The sequence below is a fragment of the Nanorana parkeri genome, unplaced genomic scaffold (genome assembly GCF_000935625.1).
Source record: "Nanorana parkeri isolate BGI_ZX_2015 unplaced genomic scaffold, ASM93562v1 scaffold45, whole genome shotgun sequence".
NCBI lineage: Eukaryota > Metazoa > Chordata > Amphibia > Anura > Dicroglossidae > Nanorana > Nanorana parkeri.
The window spans coordinates 931,271-951,783 of NW_017306313.1; the positions used below are offsets into that span (position 1 = coordinate 931,271).

General features: G+C 39.8%; 1 protein-coding gene across 2 annotated transcripts in view; it reads right to left on the reverse strand.

Annotated features, from left to right (window-relative positions):
• Window positions 1-20,513, reverse strand: part of NAV3 (neuron navigator 3) — a 269,901-nt gene that overhangs the window by 142,646 nt on the left and 106,742 nt on the right. For both annotated transcript variants that reach the window (XM_018572850.1, XM_018572842.1), the window contains exons 7-8: window positions 15,077-15,216; window positions 5,115-6,084 (exon numbers count right to left, since the gene is read on the reverse strand). In XM_018572850.1, coding sequence (XP_018428352.1) covers window positions 5,115-6,084; window positions 15,077-15,216 — 1,110 coding nt within the window. The remainder of the gene's footprint in view (window positions 1-5,114; window positions 6,085-15,076; window positions 15,217-20,513) is intronic.

The window sequence follows — 20,513 nt, forward strand, 5'->3', positions numbered from 1 at the left end:
GAGATACAGCACTCTGGAGATTACACTGTTATCTCACTAACGCACTAGACCACTTGAAAATTATAACTCTTATGATGTTTATTATCAGCCCAGGCAGATGACTATTTACCATCAACGAATATTTCATCTCAAGGAAAGCTCATAAAGGCTGAGCCATTTAAGTTGCTATTTTAATACAGAAAATATAATTCCAGGGAAGCTGAGACTTCTTTACTGATAACCCTTAGTTCTTAATGTGAGACAGCATGACAATAAAAATACAAGCCTCATATAAACCCTTAAGAGGCAGGCGCTAAGTGTTAGGGATATATTTGGTTCTTAGAAAAACCTCTTCTGTTTACCCCTGAACCAGGCACACTGCATATACAATACTGGACTTAATCAGTGGAGCTCAAGTTGAAGAATGTGTACAGGGTGCTTCCTAGTTTAGGGCCTCTATGGGTATAAAGAAGTGTCCCTGATGACTAAATAGTTACAGGCAGTCCCCGAGTTACATACATCCGACTTACATACGACTCGGAGGCTATTACTCTACAGCAGGGGTAGTTGTAATGCTACTGTGCTCGTGCCAACGAGGAGTGCCCGCCTTTTTGGGTCTGGTTTGTAGTATTGTATGTACATTACAGGAAGTTGGCTCTTGTTAGACGTGCAGACAAGGGGTGCCCACCTCTTCTTCTGGGTCACTGTGAGGTTTTTACTGCTGCCTGTATCCTCATTAGCAAGATTTAATCTCACTTCCTGTCCTTGAGACAACAGGAAGTGAAAGTAAATCTACCCCTAGGAAGGGAAATGTACTCCTGTAAGAGTGATCATGTCAAAAAGGTGTCTCCACTGAAGCTTTATCACCAATCCTTGTTTCCACGACAACCCAAAATTGGGATGTTGGGCTGTCGCAGCTCACCGCATGTTGGGCACTGATTGTTGCTGTCAGATGCTGGAAGGTCTCAGGTGGCCAGGCTGAGCCTTTGGTGGCTGCACAGGGGAAAAGCCGCTTAGCTGCAGTGTACGGCACTGTCAGTGAGCGGTATATGAGAATGACAGCAATTGTCAGTGGGAAGCTGAAAGGCTCAGGGGTCGTCTTAGTAAGTGAGAGGGACTTTTCCTCTGGCTTGATAAAGAGGCATTTGCCTCAAAACGCGTAGCCCTTTGACAGTCCCTCTCACTTACTAAGACGACCCCTGAGCCTTTCAGCTTCCCACTGATGATTGCTGTCATTCTCATATATTGCTCACTGACAGTGCCGTACTCTGCAGCAGAGCGGCTTTTCTCCTATGCAGCCGCCAAAGGCTCAGCCTGGCCACCTGAGACCTTCCAGCATCTGACAGCGACAATCAGCGCCCAACACGCGGTGAGCTGCGGCAGCCCGACGCGGTTCCCAATTGTTGGCGGTGACAAAATACTGAAGCTAGTGACAGCCAGAAAACTAGTATTCCTAATAGGAGGTGAGTAATGCAGTCCCTGTATTTATTTTAGAACTGACTTCTTTTTTTAAAAAAAACAATGTGCAGGTGGATTAATATTACTCTTTATTTTTGTTTATTTAGAATATAATAACACCACCATAGCTAGGGCAGGTAATAAGCCTGAGAACAAATCCTTTAAAACCCTGTACAGTGAGACTTACGGAGGCTGTCATTGCTGACCTTCTGAAAATCCAAGTTGCCTGACCTGAGACAAGTATGCAGATTGGAAGTTATAACGAATTCAGAGTACCTCATACTTGTATTGCTTCAAAAAGGAGGATGAATGATGGTTCAGGTAATCAAGATCAACATAGAGGTTCACCATTAATTCATTTTATAACCAGAAAAAGTTAAATCTGGGCCACACTGCTATAACTCCTACTTGGCAGTTCAGAGTTGGCAGTCATTTTTGTTTTGCAATACTATGTGATCTGCAAGTTTTTCTGTCTCTTTTCACTGCATAGGACATCTCTGAAACAAGTTGAGATTTTTCCTTTTTAGACCCAATTCTATAGCATATGACTTATAAGTCAACTTGACTATGAAAGGATTACATACTAGAACTCACCACATTGGTCCACATCAGCCCATGTCCTCCAGCATGGCTGCACATTGCTTCACCTTCACATTACCTCCCCTAAACAGCCCCCACACCCTTCACCCTGCTGTATTTACCCTTTACAAGCATCCAGAGCTTCCCCCGCCCCCCTCCCCATCCCAAAAAACAAACAATATAGTACACAAAGACTGTGTACTTTGGTATCCCTGTGTACTTTGATATCTCTTTAACATTACTACCCTAAGCTCAGAACATGGAATGCTTTATATTCAGACTGCACTGTTTTTTTAATAAAGCACAAGTTATGGGTGACCACACTTTTTTCCATAAAGCTGAAAAATATGCTATAGTAGGTGCCAGGGTTCACTTCACACTGATATATCAGTTTTGGGAGCCATTCTCCGTATTAGGTCTATTGTTTCATAATGTCAACCAAGGTAACCGTGAATGTTTATATATTAGAAATAGTTATCTTTTCTTTTTTGTATGAGATCAACGTCATGTCACAAAGCTCTTTCTTTTCTAATAGAATTGAAGAACTTTAGGTATTCCAGTCTTTTGTTTCATAAGATTCCTAATCCAATTAAAACCAGTTTAGAACTTTTGAGAAAAAAAATATTTTAAGATCCAATGCTCTTTATTTTAACCTGCATCATCTTTTTTATTTACCGCATGTTTTATCTATACAGTATAATCTTCATTGTCCTGTTTATTCGTTTTCTTATTTCCTTATGGTAAATCATTTTTACTTAGCATACTAATATTGAGGCTAAAAAAATGAAATGTGCAGAGTCTGGTTCAGTAAATGACAAGATAACCAGCAAATTGACAGCCTTAAACCATTAGGGCTTTATTGCAGGAAAATGTCCTTATAGTATACTTCTGACAAAGGGGTGAGTTACCATTTCATGCACCTGGGTGTGAGAAATATGTTTATTACCAAGACTACTCTCAAAATGCTAATTTCCTAGGCAGACTGTACAAAGTTTATGTGGATTATTCACTCCAGAATGCAAATACTTTTAACATCTATAATTTCCAATCCTCATTATGTATCTAGGGTTTGTATTATCATATTCATAGCTTTCTATTTTGCCAGGTAGTCACAAATTGTAACATTATTTCAGTATTTGTGTAAGTAACCTAGACTGATCTCCTGCCATAGCTCACTTTAATTCTAAAATGCTGACTGCCTTCTAAGTAACCTGTCATTGGCATATGTGTGTATGTGTGGAATGCACATTGTTTTTTTATACTAATTTGTGTAAATTGTTCGGACTATGTGGCAGATTTTTTAAAATGTCAAACACATATGTGCTACTTAGGGACACTAAATTCTGACCAAAAGATAATAATGAGGTTACATCCCATTGCTTTTACTGCAAATGGCCAAGCTGAGCAATGTTACTTCTGTGTTTATGTAAATTTTCTATGCAGACTTTTTTTCATGCTAACAAGATGAACACCCAATAAATTATAAAAAAAAAAACAGTTAGAAAGATTGTCCAGATTTTTATATTTAACCAATCTGTGAAACAAGTGTTATGTCCAGCAGCCTTCTCTTAACTCTTGTTTCTGTGCTGTCCCATAATGTACTTATTCCATCACTATATCTGTTAAAGACTCAACCTTGTATGTCAGATATGTCATTCTAAATAAATATATAAATTGTACTACTGAATACCTTTTTATTTTGTTTTGGAAAGAACACAGAAAGTTTAGAACAATTTTGTAGGCATTTGTGTCCCTGTTGGAGAGATGTTTCCTTACTACCTTTGTAACAGGGAAAATCTCCCATATAGGATCACAGAAATAAAAGTCTGCCAGAAACTTGAACTCTGCCCCACTCTATCCAAAGCTCAAACAATTGGGTAAAGTTAAGACTTTAAAGTGCCTGGTTATTACCAAAATGAAACAGAAAAAAAATCCAACTGTAAAAGAAGGTTTTTAATACTCACCTGTCCTGCTGCCTGCACCACTAATCTCTGAATCTTTGCTGTATTGGAGAGATATTGTTGCCAAAGAATCTTTTGCATTCAACACAATTCGAGGTGTGTCAGTTGATTAGGCTCTCACTGTATGTTGTGGATCACTGTATGGAGTAGGCCCAGTGGATGAAACCACAGTATGCAGCAGGATAGCAGGCCTCTGACACTATAAGGTTGTTGGATGCAGAGGATTCTAGACCTAAAATGTAGATGGATAGACTGTATATTGCAAATTTTAGTTTTTTGTATTGTTTAGATGAGTCTCGTGTATCATAAGTATTTTAAACTAAATATGCCCCTGCTGCTTACAGCAACTAGCTAAATTCTGTCCTTCGCTTCTAAAAAAAAAAAAGCACTGGAAGAATGACAAGAATGACAAGTGCAAGATGAGTGGTCTTGTGCAGCAAAATGGTTTTCCTGGGAACACTTTTGGTAAAGCTGTCCTTCATAACTTCCCCATGCCCCCTCAGTGTACCCAGCAGAAGGTAAGTATTTAACACTGTTGTGTACACTGTGGGAGGTTAGGTACTGTATGTATAAAGCACAATTTACCCAAGTTCACTTAATTGTTTGTGAGGCAATTTGGGGTTCAAATATCAAACCATGTCAGTGATAACATATCAAAAAGGACTCATTCAAGGAAGGATATATTACACTATGGCACTGGAAATATGTTTTCCTTGGAATGACTGGTGCAGTGCCTTCCAGTGCACCCTTTGCACAGTTGACACATCTGCCTTTTTCAAAATTCCAAAATCTATAGTATGCATTCTGTGGCAGTGTGTGTGGAAACACAGGTAAATGTGAACACATCCAGTGCCAACCCACGCACAGAGAGAGAATGCAAACTCCATGCAGATAGTGTCCTTAGCCATCCAAGATTAAAGCCAAAGTCTCCAGTGCTCCAAGACAGAAGTGCTAACCACTAAGCCACTGTGCTTCCCTGAAGGTTTTGAGTTTGTTTCAAGTATGATGAGAGACCACTGAATGAATACATTTTAAAACATGTAATTTAAAACAATTCAAGTTAGTTACAAAGTAACTTTTCCCCATGATCCACTAGTCCTATGTGCATTGTCATAAATTAATAACCAGTGTATTTACCTGTAAATGAATGGTGCCACCGTTGCAGTATTTGGGTGTGGGAACTGCTGCTGAGGAAGCTGCACAATCCCATTTCCTGTAAACTGGACACTGGCACCAGGGGGATATGTTGTTGTAGTCTGTGTAGTGGAAGCAGAAGAGACTTTTCCTTCAGTGGGTGTAGACAGCTTTTCACTGGTGGTGGGTTTTGGTGTGCATACAGTTTGACTGCCTTTGGTAGTCCTGCTTTTTTCTGACTCTTTTACAGTTGCAGAAACTGGGGATGTAGACTGTTTTGTTGCTGGCGTTTTTGATCCGGGCTTAGGGATTCCACTTGATAAGGGAATTAAACTCTCCTTTTTAACTGCAGCTGATTTATTTCCCTTTGGAATCAAGCTTGCCATTTTGGAGCTCTTTTTTGATCCTTCCGATGTCTGTTCCTTTTCTTCTTTAGCTGGTTTCTCAGTGTTTGATTTATTTTTCTCCTTGTTCTTCTCTTCTTTTTCCTTTGGCTGTGGCAACCCTTTTTTATTGCTGAGATTTTTGCTTCCAGCCTTTGGAGGAGTCAATTTTGGTGATATTTTAGGACTGTTTAACGTAGAACAAACGTCATTTTCTCCACATTCTGAAAAGGAGTCATCCTCAATAATGACTTCATTTGATGGTGAAGATGCAGACCTCAAATTAACCCTTGTGTTCACCAATTTAAATTTTTCAAGCATGGATTTTTGCCCAGAGGAGGTGCTTTTAATTCCTTCAGACAATGATGGTTTTACTCTGTCTGGGGATGGTGTGGGGGAGGTTGCTGGACTAGGCTGCTTAACAGACAGCATGGTAGATGTGGCACTGTGTTTAACATTCATGGATTTACTGCGCCAAGGCTTACTGGTACTTGGAGAGGGTATGGCAGAGGCCACTTGCTGACCAGAGCTAGTGAGATATTGCACATTTCCATTCATGCCTGCAGACGGTTGAGGGCCTTTTGGTGATTCTGTAAGGAAAAAAAAAAACAACATGAATTTATGCAATGTTTTCCTACTCTATCAAGTTTGTGGCTAAATTCAGCAAGCAAACTGTAGGGTTAAGTGGGTTCATGGGACGTTAAGAGGAGTCAGAAGTCTCTTTATCGACATGACATAAAAACATGAAGTAATTTCTCTTTTCCTTTGTTAGTAGTTTGTACAATAAAAAAAATAGCAATGCATATAAAACAGATAGCATGCTGTCTCCATTAGCATATCATAACTTTAACGAATATAATCACATGGCACAGAGGGTGGAGCTGTGCACATGAGCAGCACCCTTCAGGTATGCATAGGGCAGTGAAAAATTTACAGACTGCCTTGTGCACTCTTAGTTTTATACACAACCGTAATATATACAGTCCTAGCTATAAACTACAACTTCAGAATCTGCTTTTTGGGGGTAATTGTTATGTCCTTTTCTGCATGTAGGATAATCTCAGAATACTTTTAACATAGTGATTTAAATGTGCCACTAGTAATCTTCTCTCTCAGTGACACTGAGAGATTAGAATTCTGCTGTGAATATTTTAAAGAAACCTAATCATGAACTGAACAACTGCTTTTCTCAGCACTTCGCTGTACTGGCCTTGTACAGATAAAACCCATATTCTTGATTCAGTATATTTCTATTTCAATCTTACTAATACATAACCTTTTTAAAAAAAAATACTTATAAAAGACCTATGTATATTACCGATAGTTAATTGAGACATAGTGAGCATCAAGCGTATACTGTACATGTTCATTTTGGATGTCATTCCATTTTACCAATTCAGCAATTATATAGTTGTAGTTTTCATCATTTGAATATCTGTCCTGATATAATATCACAAAATTAATTTCTAATAAGCTCTGAAAAGAACCAAAAAATCCAATATTTATTACACATAATACATCTAAAGAGATAAAAAGTGGATTTTTTTACTCTCTGTAAAATTTAAAGCTGCAACAACTAATCGATAATATCTCAACAATTCTGCTTATCGATTAGTTGATTCCGCTCAGCCGCTGCTCAGCCCCCCGCGTCACTGACCTCCACTGTTCTCCTCCCCGCTGGTGCCGGCTGTAGCTGTCTGTGTTCCTTTCAATCTCTGCTGATCTCCCCGCCTGTGTCGGCAGAAGCAGCGGGGACACAGACCACTGCAGCCAACAACAGCGGGTAGAAGAGACTCTAATGCGGAACTGAGTTTAACCGGAGGGAGTTCTGATGAAAGTGGAAAGGGTCCCAAAAAGTAGATTATACGGCTGAACACACAAGCAAAAAATCTGATCTTCAAAAGCGCTTGTGACCTAATCTCTTGGGAGAAAGAGTTCTGGCGAGGAGGTGAGCAGTACGATTGTTTTAATTGCACGGATGTGAGAGAGACACAGAAAAGGAGTCAGTAGCTGGTTAACATTGAGAGAAACTGACACAGAACTTTTTTTCATTTATTTTATTCTTTAATTTTTTTTGCATTGATGGAGTAGAGGTGAAGGGGTGTGAACACTGAAATTTCACACAGAGATAATAATAACACTGGAAAGTTATCATAAAAGAGGTACATGGAGCTTTATGTTTTCGTTTGAACATTGATACATTTTTGTAATGTTTTGAACAACACTGGTTTACAATATTTCTTATCTGATTATTAAAGGAGAACTATGAGGTGAGTGCTTTTCACTCACCTCATAGTTCTAGACGACCTGTGACAATGAGACTGTCACAGGTCGGCTCAGTAGATCGGGAAGTGAGCGAACACATACAGGTGTTCGCTCACTTGTCGATCCTGTCACAGCTCTCTGCCATGACAGGGGAGTGGCTGAATTCCCCCCTCCCCACTCAGATCCTCCAGAGCTGACTGGTGGAATGGACAGGGAGGGGGTGGGTACTGCTGGCTCTGCCTCTAGATAGGCAGAGCCAGCTGTCACTCATGCAGCTGGGCGGATCCAGACATAATTGCCGGGATCCGCTTCAGCTGCGGCGTCTCAGTATAGCGAGAGCTACATACTGAGCTTAGGGTGACGGGAGGACGCTAGTTTGTGTCGTCCCGTTACCCTAAGGAGAACTATGGGGAAAAGCCCTAACCCCATAGTTCTCCTTTAATACATTTTTTTCAAAGTCCTGGGACTGAAAACGGATAGAGGTTTATATATGGTATTTGATTATATGTTCATTGCATTTTTGTTTGATTAAGGTGGATAGTTATCACGTGTGGTACACAAAAGATTTTTCAATTATTTTAAGGATTTGGGTTTATAGTGCCGCATAATATAACTAATGTGGAGGAGAGACTGCTGTGTTTTTGCATTCCCCGTCTCATCCCCTGCTGCCCCGGCTCATCTGCTGCTGTCTGGGCTCATCCGCTGCTGTCCCACACTGAAGCCCCAGTTCCTTGGTCCTTCCCCTATACCTCTGCTGCTCCCCGTACCCCCTTCTTTTGCTGGTGGTAGAAAGCTCATCAGATCAGGTACCCATCCAGTGGCTAGCCAGCCTGCTATTGGCTATTTTAAATTGCAATAGCCAATAACAAGCTGGCTATTGCACCCACCCACTGCCTGCTGTCAATCAGCAGAGGAGGACCTGAAGGAGGCTTTCTCCATCAGTTCCCTCCTCTGCTGATTGACAGAAGGCAGTGGGCGGGTGCAAAAGCCAGCCTGCAATTGGCTATTGCAGTTTAAAATAGCCAATAGCAGGCTAGCTATCGCCCCCAGCCACTGTCTGCTGTGTTTGCAGCTGTCATTCCCTAGATAAAGCTATTGAAGTGGAAAGGTGACAATATGGGTCTAATAGACCCCAATGTCACCTCAAAGAGAACCTCTCATCTGATATATGCTATCACATAGGGGGCTTGTGAGGGCAAAAAAAACCAAATTAAAACAATAAAGTTAACTAAAGTTAAATTACAAAATTCCCCAAAAATGTTTGAAGTCCCCCAACCCCTGAACACGTTCATAATAATGGAAACACAAGTCGGGTGCACCTACATACAAAAACGACGCTTGTGCTACACATATCAAGTGGCCTAATTAAATTAAAACACTGCTCAGAGAGATTGCTGAGTGATCTTCAGCTAGTTCCTGATTACCTGCAACATGACCTGCTAATTCTGCTTACCCGTGTACGTCACAGCCTGCCCTTTGACCTGCCTCTGGACCTTTACTTATTCATTGTGACCTCAACCTGCCTATTGGATTCAGCTTACGGTCTTCTGCCTTGTACCTCGCTGCCTGGATGTTACTGGCCTTGACCTGTGCCCCTGACTATGGTTGTGTCTCCTGGTTTGGTACTTCACTGCCCAGCTGTTACTGACCTTGGCTTGTGTTAAGACTACGTTCATCACCTGCTCTGGTACTTTAGTGTTCCTGCCCCACAGTCTACAGTCATCTGGTCCATGCAACTGACAACTGCATAGAACCGACACTGCCTGCAACACTGTCACTTGTGTCACTATGTCCTCACACTTCATATCACCACTTCCAGGGGTGGTGGACAAGAAATGCAAGAGAATCACTTATCAGCCTGGTTTCCCAGGTACAGTATTTGACAGGGACACATGTGGTTTGTCAGTGTTCTAAACTTCTGAAGGTAGCAGTAAAATACATTGGTCTAATATTATCGACTATTTCAGTGTCCTTCAATGGACAATAAATAAAAATTATTACATTTCTATTTATCAAACTCTGTATAATATTTGTAAGAGTTGTACCATTCAAGGACCACAGGGTGCTATTACAAACATTGCCAGCACTTGAAATCCTGTTTATGCTCTCCCTAATTACAGCTCACAGTGTTTCAGTACAACTTTGGCAGAAACCATTAAACTGGATGCAAAAAGAATTGATATTGCTACCTAAAACAGACAGAAAATATGTGCCGCAACACTTACTCCCCCTATCCCACAAATACCTGCTTGAGCCTGTCAGGGAAGTCCAGCTAAGGCAACTTCCTTTGATGGGGAAGCAACAATGCTGCTCTGCTCCAGAATTTGGAACAGTGTTGCCACTTTCATGCAAGCTGTACCTGCTCGTACTACAGTGGGATGAGAAGATGTTGAAGAGAGTGTGGCTATTAACATTGTCACTGTTGATTCACAAGCCTTTAGCTTGTTAATCAGCACCTGGCCATACCTAGTGCTGCTTTCTGCACTGTCTCTGTTGCTGAAACTCTACCACTGTGAGCTGCAGGGTCTGGGAGGGGGAGCATGTGACACAAAAATGAAGGAGGTTTTGGCTCAGGGAAGTTAATCTAAGTTTTTGTTTACTTGATGAGGCTTGTGCATTACAAATTAAATGGATTTTGGACCTGTTTAGGCCATCATACAGGAACCATTAGTCATAATATAATGCCTATGCCTAGCCCTCAGATGTGGCTCTGGTTATGTAAGCGGATGAGTTAAACATGCACAGGTAGAAAAGTCAAAGGATAGGTTTTTAAATCGTTGCATATACAACCAAACAGATATGATTTGAGTTATGTGATAGCTCTGCCTCTAGATGAGCAGATGATGCCTGTCTAATAGTAGAAGCAGATAGACACATTGCTTTGGGTAAGTAATTTTTCTCTGCAAGTTTCATTTATGGTGAAAAAAAGACACTGGAAGAAAAAAGAAGTGGTGGGTGGTGTTACACGGTCATCACTGAATTATTAACAGTAATTATTTAAATAGTAAAGTAGAATTCTAAAACACCACATCGAATATAAAAGAAAATGTACTATGTGTTTAAATAACTACCAACAAATGCTGACGTAGTAGAAATAATAAATGAATGAAGCACGACATGCTCTGTGGTTCTTTCTCCATCTATAACAGCAGTGTGTGTTCTGCCAGTTAGGAGTCAAGTGTAGAACACTAGTATGGACAGATACCTCATAGTGGCTGCTTTAATCAATACCCTTTGAAAAAAATAAAGGAATCTTGAAGGTAATGTCCATTATTACAGCATTACTCTACTGATAAGTGGCTCTGTAGGTGATGAGAAAAATTGCCACTGAAGAATATCTTGTGTAATCACAAGGCTATGCTCACTTATATTCAGAGACTGTAGGCTGCTAATAAATACATTAAACATAATGTGAAAGCTTCCAAGAAAGCCAGGCTATATTCAGAATGTTCTGCATCTTTAGCAAAGAACAGGATTTTGCAGACACTGTCCCCATCTTGTGGCCATTTAGGTGATTAATAATACGTGCCAAATCTACATTGACAGTATAAGCATTTCCAAAACAGTTTCATTTTTCAGGTATCTAAGTACTATCAGGGTTTAAGTATCATTGCAGTAGTTTAGACACAAATGCAGTTTGTCTTCTTTCTTGAAATAAAAAAGTACACTGCATTAATATTTAGACAATCACTTTGAAATTACAATAATCACAAGGTAGGAAATGCTACTTTTGGATTTCAAGCCCTGGCTTTACAATATCTACAGATGTACATTTTTATTATTGGTAATGGTGGAGTACATCTTGATGTGTCCATTACCAATCACACATGCAGTATGATTGTAAACACCTCTTGTATCGCAGCTATTTAAATTAAATGAGTCTATCCATTGATAATGCACTTGTTTAATAATGAGCCTCTACTGTTGATTGCTAAGAGGTAGATTAGCATAATGCACATGTCTTGTTTTAAATAAACCTTTTTCTAGTTAATGTGAACCTGTGTCCAGACTGGGCACACATTTACATATTCTGAGCAAGAAGTAAAAGCCCTCATTCACCTGTTTTTAGAGGCATTTAAAAAATATAATTCTGTTTGCCTAACTTTCTATGGAACAACAGTAGACACTTTTTTCAACAGAAAGTATTTGCTTGTTTCACTTCCATCACAGATGAGGAGTATTTTAAGATAGTGGGCAGAGCTAGCAAATAAATCCAATATGCCCCGTTGCCAAATGTGCATTCAGAACGTCCAGTTTATAGTAGAGTTACAGAGCCATTTATTCCAAACTGCATACAGCTGTTTCAGGCTAGTTGGCAATCTTTAGTGTGACATATACAAACCATGGCCTTTTTTACCCACTATCTTAAAATGAGGAATAAATCCCTTATTTGTTTGATCTGTGATGGAAGTGACACAAGTAAATACCTGTTTTATGAGAGTTCCTACTGTGTTTCTTACTATTAAGTAGGGTATTTTCTTTGGTTCCTTTTAGCCTACCTCATCATAAGGTATCTAGTTGATCAGTTATGTAGGTACATAGGCCAGGCTCCACAGAAGCAATGGTTTACATACATTGCACTAATGATGTCAAGCTAGCCCAGGGGTCAGCAACCTTAAACACTCAAAGAGCCATTTGGACCCGTTTCCCACAGAAAAGAAAACACCGGGAGCCACAAAACCCTTTTGACATCTAAAATGAAGATAACACGGCATATATCGTTTTTTACCTTTCTGCTATGTATATACGGTAGGTATATGTGGGCTTAGTAACACACTGGACTCTGGGCTTAGTAACGCACTGGACTCTGGGCTCAGTAACGCACTGGACTCAAGGCTTACCTGAGACCCTGCAGAGCCCATCTGAGAGTCACCCTGCAGAGCACACCATAGATCCTGCACAGCCCATCTGAGACTCTCTATGGTGGGCTCTGCAGGGCCTCAGGTGGGATGGTCACCAGTGTCCCTTTCCCTGTACCTCCTCCCAACTCCTCTTACCTGCTGCTGGAGCCTGGCCTCCTCCACCCCCTCCCCTGTCACCTCTGCCATGCCGCCCCTGGTACAGCTGATACCAGACCCCCAGGCTGCCCAGACCCCTCACATGGGTACCGGCTGTACCCCCCTGATGGCGGTGTTCTATCAAAGTTTGTGACTATGTTACAATGTGTGACCGGTGACGTGGTCACACATTTCAATGTAATCCTGCCCATTTTTTTGGCGGTGGAATGTGTGACCACCAATAGGTCAAGCATTCCAACGCTTTCTCAGCTGTTCCAGGGCAGATCGGCATCACAAATCGTATGTGCAGGAGAACTGATCTGCCCCGGAACAGCTGTTCAGTCCTGAAATATCACTTCTATCCGGCTCTGTGAGTGTGATCTCATATTCCACCCCACTCACAAAGTTGGATAGAAGTGACATTTCAGGACCGAACAGCTGTTCCAGGGAAGATCAGTTCTTTTGTACATACAATTTGCGATGCCGGTCTGCCCTTGAACAGCTGTTAATGTGTGGGAATGCTTGACCTATTGGTGGTCACATTCCACCGCCAAAAAACTGAGCGGGATTACATTGAAATGTGTGACCACGTCACCGGTCACACATTCCAACCTAGACACAAACTTTGATAGAACAGCGACCCGGTCTAATCATTTAATCAGAGAAATAGATTATAATAGGGAACATGCAGTGTAATGTTCCCCATTATAATCCACTTTTCTAATTAAACTTCTCCTCTCCCGCCGCCTGTTACTAGGGACGCGGCCGGGAGAGGTGAGACACAGGACCCGCCTCCTTGCTGAGAAGACCGTTAGCAGTGCGGGGCCCCGGGACCCTGCAGTCCCGCATATTCCACCAGGGGGACGCCCAGGAGCGGACCTCACTAAACCACCCCACAGCCTCAGGCCCCGGCGGTAGTTCTGCCCCCCTGGACAGGGAGCCGCAGCAGAGGGATGAAAGAGCCACATGCAGGTTGCTGACCCCTGAGCTAGCCCGAAACAGCTGTGTAAATACATATACGTGTCCTACGCATGCATTTGCCTGTGTGTGCAGGGCACCAGAGTTGTTTTGTTATATTTTGTTTAAACATTTACATTTTTGTTTACTTAAATGTATTGCTATCACATAGGGGATAACAAGCCCCCTATGTAATAGCATCTAGGCAGGTGACAAGTTCTCCGTATAAAAACATCAGGGGCTTTGGGGGGGGGGAGGGGCTTTTGGGGCGTTCTACACACAGCACTGTAAAAGTGATAATTTTTACTTAATTCCTGGAAACTGGCTGAAATAAAAATGACACCAACCTCACGGTGGCTGGTAAATGGAATGTGGTTAAAAATGCTCAATAACCAAGCAAAATTCTAGCAACAAATAGCAAAGTCTTTCTATTTATGAAAGAGCAATACATCAGTCAAGTGTACTATGTGATCAAATAGAAAACCTTGAACTGCAGTGCCAAGTTACCGCACCAGCCGCACATCTTCTACTTCCTGAAACAGTGCCACCCACACCTGCCCACGAGACCCTGCACAGCTATCCTGAGACCCTGCATGGCCTCCTGAGAGTACACACAGACCACCTAAGACCCTACACAGCCGAGACCCTGCACACCACAAGACCTTGCACAGCCTCCCGAGACCCCGCACAGCCCCACGAGACCCCGCACAACCTCCTGAGTCCCTGCACAGCCCCCCGAGACCCCACACAGCCTCCTGAGACCCCACACAGCCTCCTGAGACCCCGCACAGCCTCCAGAGACCCCGCACAGCCATCAATTTTCCATTATGGGCATGAGTGGGGCCTCATGTTTTGCCTAAGGCCTCGCAAAGTGTAGAGCCGCCTCTGCCTTCCAGTGTAGCATATTCACATACTGTGTATACATAGTTTAACCTGGGCACCTGGCCGCCCTTTGATGGGGTAACTCAACCAAAAACATTGACAGCCACTGCCCTATATATCCATTCATATATAGTATATATCCATTCAAGATATAGTTACTTTAAGTAAAATCTGGCTTAATAAAAAAAATTATTTGCATTAAATTAACATTGTGTGAAATATTTGAAATATACCCTTTTAAACAAGCATAAAGGTGTATAGTAATTTCTCGGGAAACGCATATAAACGTATATAAAGTATCAGTTTAGAAATACAAACAACTGACTTAAAAGGCAGATATTTGACCAAGGGTTGTAGTTCTTAGAAACCCTAAAACAACATTGAAAGAAGGGTGAAAAAGCCAATACAAGCATCTAACAAACAAAAATCACTGTAATTCTGCATTGAACCATTTGATAGCTTAGTCAATAGTCACTCTTACCTTTTTCATTTCCATTTGCATAATGAGGTGGTTTATTTTTGTCAATGCTGTTAAAGCTCTGACTTCTTCGATTTAAATTAGCTGTTCCCTGAACCTTGGTACTGCTGCCTGCAGCTGGCACCCTGGAAGGTCCTGGAAGTCTACATTGAAACACAAATATAATGTCATTGCTCAAGAAAACAAAATGAACAGGGCACAGATGCCAAACATCTTATGGTACTGACAGTGTTGTATTAATTTGTATTCTCAGCTGGACAGAAAAGTTCCTGTGCACTTGCTTATTAAACCCTAATGTGATAATGAAATACATTACAAGCAAATGGAGATTCATTGGGTGCATATATCATCAGTAATAAACTTGTGGTGTACCTTTTCATTGACAAAAAGAACTCTGTGACATTTCCAAATTCTAGTAGTTAATAAAGATCAAAGATCGTAGTGTAATGCAAGATAGAGAAAAGTATGCATCTATGCTGACAGACATTAAACAGAAGGTAGAGATGTTGCACGTTTTCATATAGAAATACATCCAAAAGTAACAAATGCAAAAAACGTGTTTAGAAACAGTAGATTATTGCCATTTGTTTTCATCTGTTTTTACCATTTTTGTTTTACTCAGTAGATGGTAGTGTCTGCAGAACTAGGTAGCTAGCATATATATATATATATACATACATACATACATACATACATACATACATACATACACACACACATTTAGCTATTAAATCTGATTCAAATACTGATACACAGATACTATTTCAATGCTGCAATCTTTATTACTAAGAGCTCAGCAGTTTAAATGCAGATGTAATCAGAGACACGTACTGTTTTGGAAAGTTAAATGAAATGACAACACTAGTTTATGTAATATGTGCCATAGATCAAATGTGAGCAGCTGAGCTACCTATCCCCAAAGCATAGTATTATTTAAGCATCCCCCCTCTTTAGGGAATGCAAGCCAAAAATAAACATCATCGCAAGCCACAAGACTTCTGTTCCCCACAATGGCCTTGACCTACACCAACACTTTATAACAGACCATAAATTAAAGAGTTGTTAGATCAATGACATCATCACTTGCCAAAACACTGTGGGAAAGCTCTGCTGTAATGGAAAACCCAAGTAAATCTTTAACTAGGAACAAATTATGAATAAAAACAGGACAATGAAACAGCATAGAACGCTTAATGCTCATCTGATAAGTTGCAATGTGTAACTGAACACAATAATTCTTACAAAATCTAATATTACTGCAATAGTTTTAAAGAATGCGGTAAAGACCAAATGTATATTCTAAACTGCCATCAGCCCCGGAATATACCTATGTGATTATTTAATCATCTACATAGCTTACAGTTCAGTATTAAAACATGTTTAATGATTTAATCCCAAAATAGTGAAAAAAAGGAGTATAAAATAAAAAATAAAAATGCATGGTATGTAACATTTTTTAAAAATCCAGAAAATAACAAGGCTAGCTTAATGTTGCTTGTGTAAATAGATATTAGTAATAAATATGCTCTAGGATCACTGTGAAAGAAACAATGAACAATATATCAAGAAAAATACATAGAGCACAGAGCAAAATACACACACACAGCTTTGTGTGCATTCACTTACTCATTGGCTCCTTGTATATATCCTATGAAATTCTACAAGGAATCTGCAGAATTCCTTTCAGCCAAAAAGATCTCAAAAGCAACATCATCTTGTCATCAGTATCAAACTGACTTCTTGTTTTAATGGAACATCCAATATAGGGGATCCTGACTTCAGTGTCCCATGTATGCATAAAAGGCCAGAGAATGAACTCACCAGTCTCATTACTTTGAGAAACCACAGCTACATGTGTTAAAGAAAACACAAGGGAAAACAATGATGTTTAAAATAAGCAAAGTATCCAAAATGTATTTGTGTTTTACCTGTTTAGAATGGGACAAGCAGTCTTGAATAACCACCTTCTGTATGGCTGGTCAGTGTTAGACTTAATGATTGACTGTTGGTATGTATTCCCTACTGCTTCAATCAATTGTGCAAATGAATGGGGTCATGGTTACAGTTAATATTAAACCAAGACTATTTTCCTGTTAACATGGAAATGTTCAGCGTAGGATATCAAACCCAAGGCTGCACACAGGTGTATACAGATGCATCATGAAAAGTAGAATAGGAAATGCTAACTGCTTTACTTTGATCTAGATGTTAGGAGTGGGATATATTTTAACACAGGTTCAGCAACATAGCTTAATGTTAGCAGTGTTTCCACTTATAACATACCTAACCTACTACCTACAGTAACCTACTTACTGTGAATAAAGCAGAAGTCAGGAATGACCATACATTCATAGATCTGAACTCATTAATGACGACATTCATAAAACGGTCTCCTCCTTGCAACAATAACCAAAGGCCAAAGGTTTTGGACATATTGGCCACATCATGGAGCAAGGTTGTAGCATACTTTAACATTTCAGAAATTTATGAATATCACTGCATTGTTGAGCTCGGTATAGAGAGAGGGAGAGAGATAAGAAAAAAAGAGAGCGACATGCAACTCATAGCACCGTGCAAAAATCTATTCAAAAGCTACAGAGATAGGTATATTTTAAATGAAGTTCTTAACCGAGGAGCTAATTTTCCTCTAAAGCTGTTTGTTCTATCAGTACCTGTACCTCTCTTTAGCCTAAAATTGCTGATTATTAGACATGTGCAATTCGTTTCGTTCCGAAACTAAATTCGGACGAATTTATGGAAATTCGGACATTCGGATGAATCCAAATTCCGAATTACAGATATAACGAATGCAAACGAATCCGAATTTCCGTTTCCGAAATTCATTAGTAGTAGTTCGTTCGAACGTTCGTTTCGTTTTCGTTTCTTATTCGCTTTGTTCATTCGTTCGTTGCAGCAAAGTGACATTAGAGAAGGAGAAAAACATTTTTTTTCCCTCAAATGTCACTTTGCTGCAACAAACGAAACGAATAAGAAACGAAAAGAACGTGCGAACGAACTACTGCTAATGAATTTCGTTCGAATCCGAATTGACTTTCACACCAGAATCCTGAAAAAAGAAATAACACAAAATCTGAATCAAAACGAAACTGAACAAATTTTTTGCCAGTGCACATGTCTAATGATTATAGTGACAATATTGTGTACTAATTGAAATAGGTGGTTGCTTTACTAAAGACAAATAGGCAGGTCACTTTGCAAGGGAATTTGCACTTTTCTGGGGAATTTTCCCTCAGCTTCGTGAATGTGGTGAACTTTCACTTTCCAAAGGAATACTCAATCATGTGCAATGGAAATAAAAAAAAAAATAGTAATTTTCCTTGTACACGAGTGGATGATGGAGGTTAGTAGAGCTTCACCTCATTCACTAAACTAAGGGGATGCTTCCCCTGCAAAGTGCAAATCCCCTTGCAAATTGAAGACTACTTTCCTTTATTAAATCAACCCCACAGAATAAAAAATAAATAAAAAAGATTATTAACAAACTTTACACAAGGTGCATTGATCTAGATTTAACCATCTTTTAAAATAGCTTAAGTTTTTATAGTCAAACAAAATTAGCAAGAAACTGGAATCATGTAAAAATATATTGACACGTTAGGAACTGCAAACGTTTTTATAAAGTTCACAGTAATAGTAGACTTGAGTAGTCATATCATTTAACCCTATAGTCAACAGCAGTACAAAGAATAGAAGCCATAGGCATTTTAGCATATACAAGTATGAAACGCTCTTTTTGTATAGCTTTACTGCAATACTCTTAGTTAAAATGAATGAAAATATATTAGGAACCAGAACTAATACATTTTGAAGCAGGGGTGTTTAACTGATGCTCTATCATGGTATTTGTCTACACTTCGGTTACAAAATATATTTTATTCCACCCTATCACCTACAGTTGAATATGCAGCTGATAAATAATATGAATCTGAAAAAAATACTGCACTATTCATATAACTGTGTATCAGCAGAGTACTGGATAACTTGGTCCTCACAGTATTGTCTGGGAGTTCACAGGTACCCAGTGCTAAAGACCCCCAATAATGATCTTTTGAAAGCAAAAAGGTCCATCTGCAGTGTACTCAGTAATAAGGTTGAAACAAGAAACAATAAAAGCAATTTGGTTTCCAATTACTGTTTAAGCAAATGAGATTTCCTATGTCTCAGATCAAGTCCCTCGAGTCTCTAAAACTATAGTGAGCTGCTCACAATAATTTTAGAAAACTAATAAATGCTCAACACTTTTTTGTCTTAAATTAAAATTTAAAAGAAAATCACAGAACTTTAGTGCACCACAAACTAAAAAAAAGATTTTACTCTTTCAACTTCCTTTGTATTACATCTTTGGTTTTAGTCTTTCAACTTCCCCTAGATTTGATCTTTGATTGTTCTTTAGTTTTTTTGGAACGGATGTATCTTTGTGATTAATAGCACTGAATGTCAGATACAGTAACCAAAATGTTTCCAGCATAATTTTATTTTCCTCTGATTTAGCAAACCACTGCTTTGTCATTCTGTGACAAATAATTACATGCAACCCAATACCAACTAATCATAATCCGGTGAAATTAAAAGCCTGAGTAACAAAACGCCGATGAATATCACACGGTAAATGCCTGGTCAACATCAATTTGTACAAATTGACAGCTGAAAAATGCAATGTATTGATTTTTTCAGTGTAACTTTGAAGGTGAATCCAAGAGATTAAAATGAGGATCTGTACACATCTATGCAATGCAGGAGTGCATGTTATCCTGTATTGCATGTTGCAATGTATCTCACCACATCGGTAACCTACTATAATGCAATGAGGTGTGGTACTAATTTCAAAAAAAGGAACACACACTTTTTCACTGTGATTTAGTTGCAGTAGGCAGCCCATTCAAATGAATGGGCTGTCTACCACAGCTCACTACAAGCGCAACCTGCAGGTGTGAGCGAGGGCTTAAGGAGAGCTCTACTTATAGTAAACATGATGTTGCTGATTTTGCCTTTTTTCCTGAGCAGAAGAGGAACCAGACAATACACAACACACAATGTCAGACTGTGTTTCTCTCTGTGCGTAAACAGAATTCTAAATGGGGAAATCAAGCAATAGGATAGTTGCCACAGGCATACAGGTATACAATTTCCTTAACAAACAGCTTGTAGGTTAAAGCATCCCCAGTCAATAGCATTCGTTATTAATAAGGTAACATTAATTTATTGTTAACAGACCTTAAAGAGTCTTGATTCCACTAAAATACAATGAAAATCTCCCCCCCAGATAAAAAATGATTAGGGATGCGTTTCGGGTTCACTGCTACCCTGGGTTCAAGGTTGTTGCTGACACATACAAACAGGTAGTTCTAAAAAGACATATGGGTCTCTGAACTGTTTTTCCACTGGCTAATTTGTACAAAGGTGAGGGCTTTAGATTAAT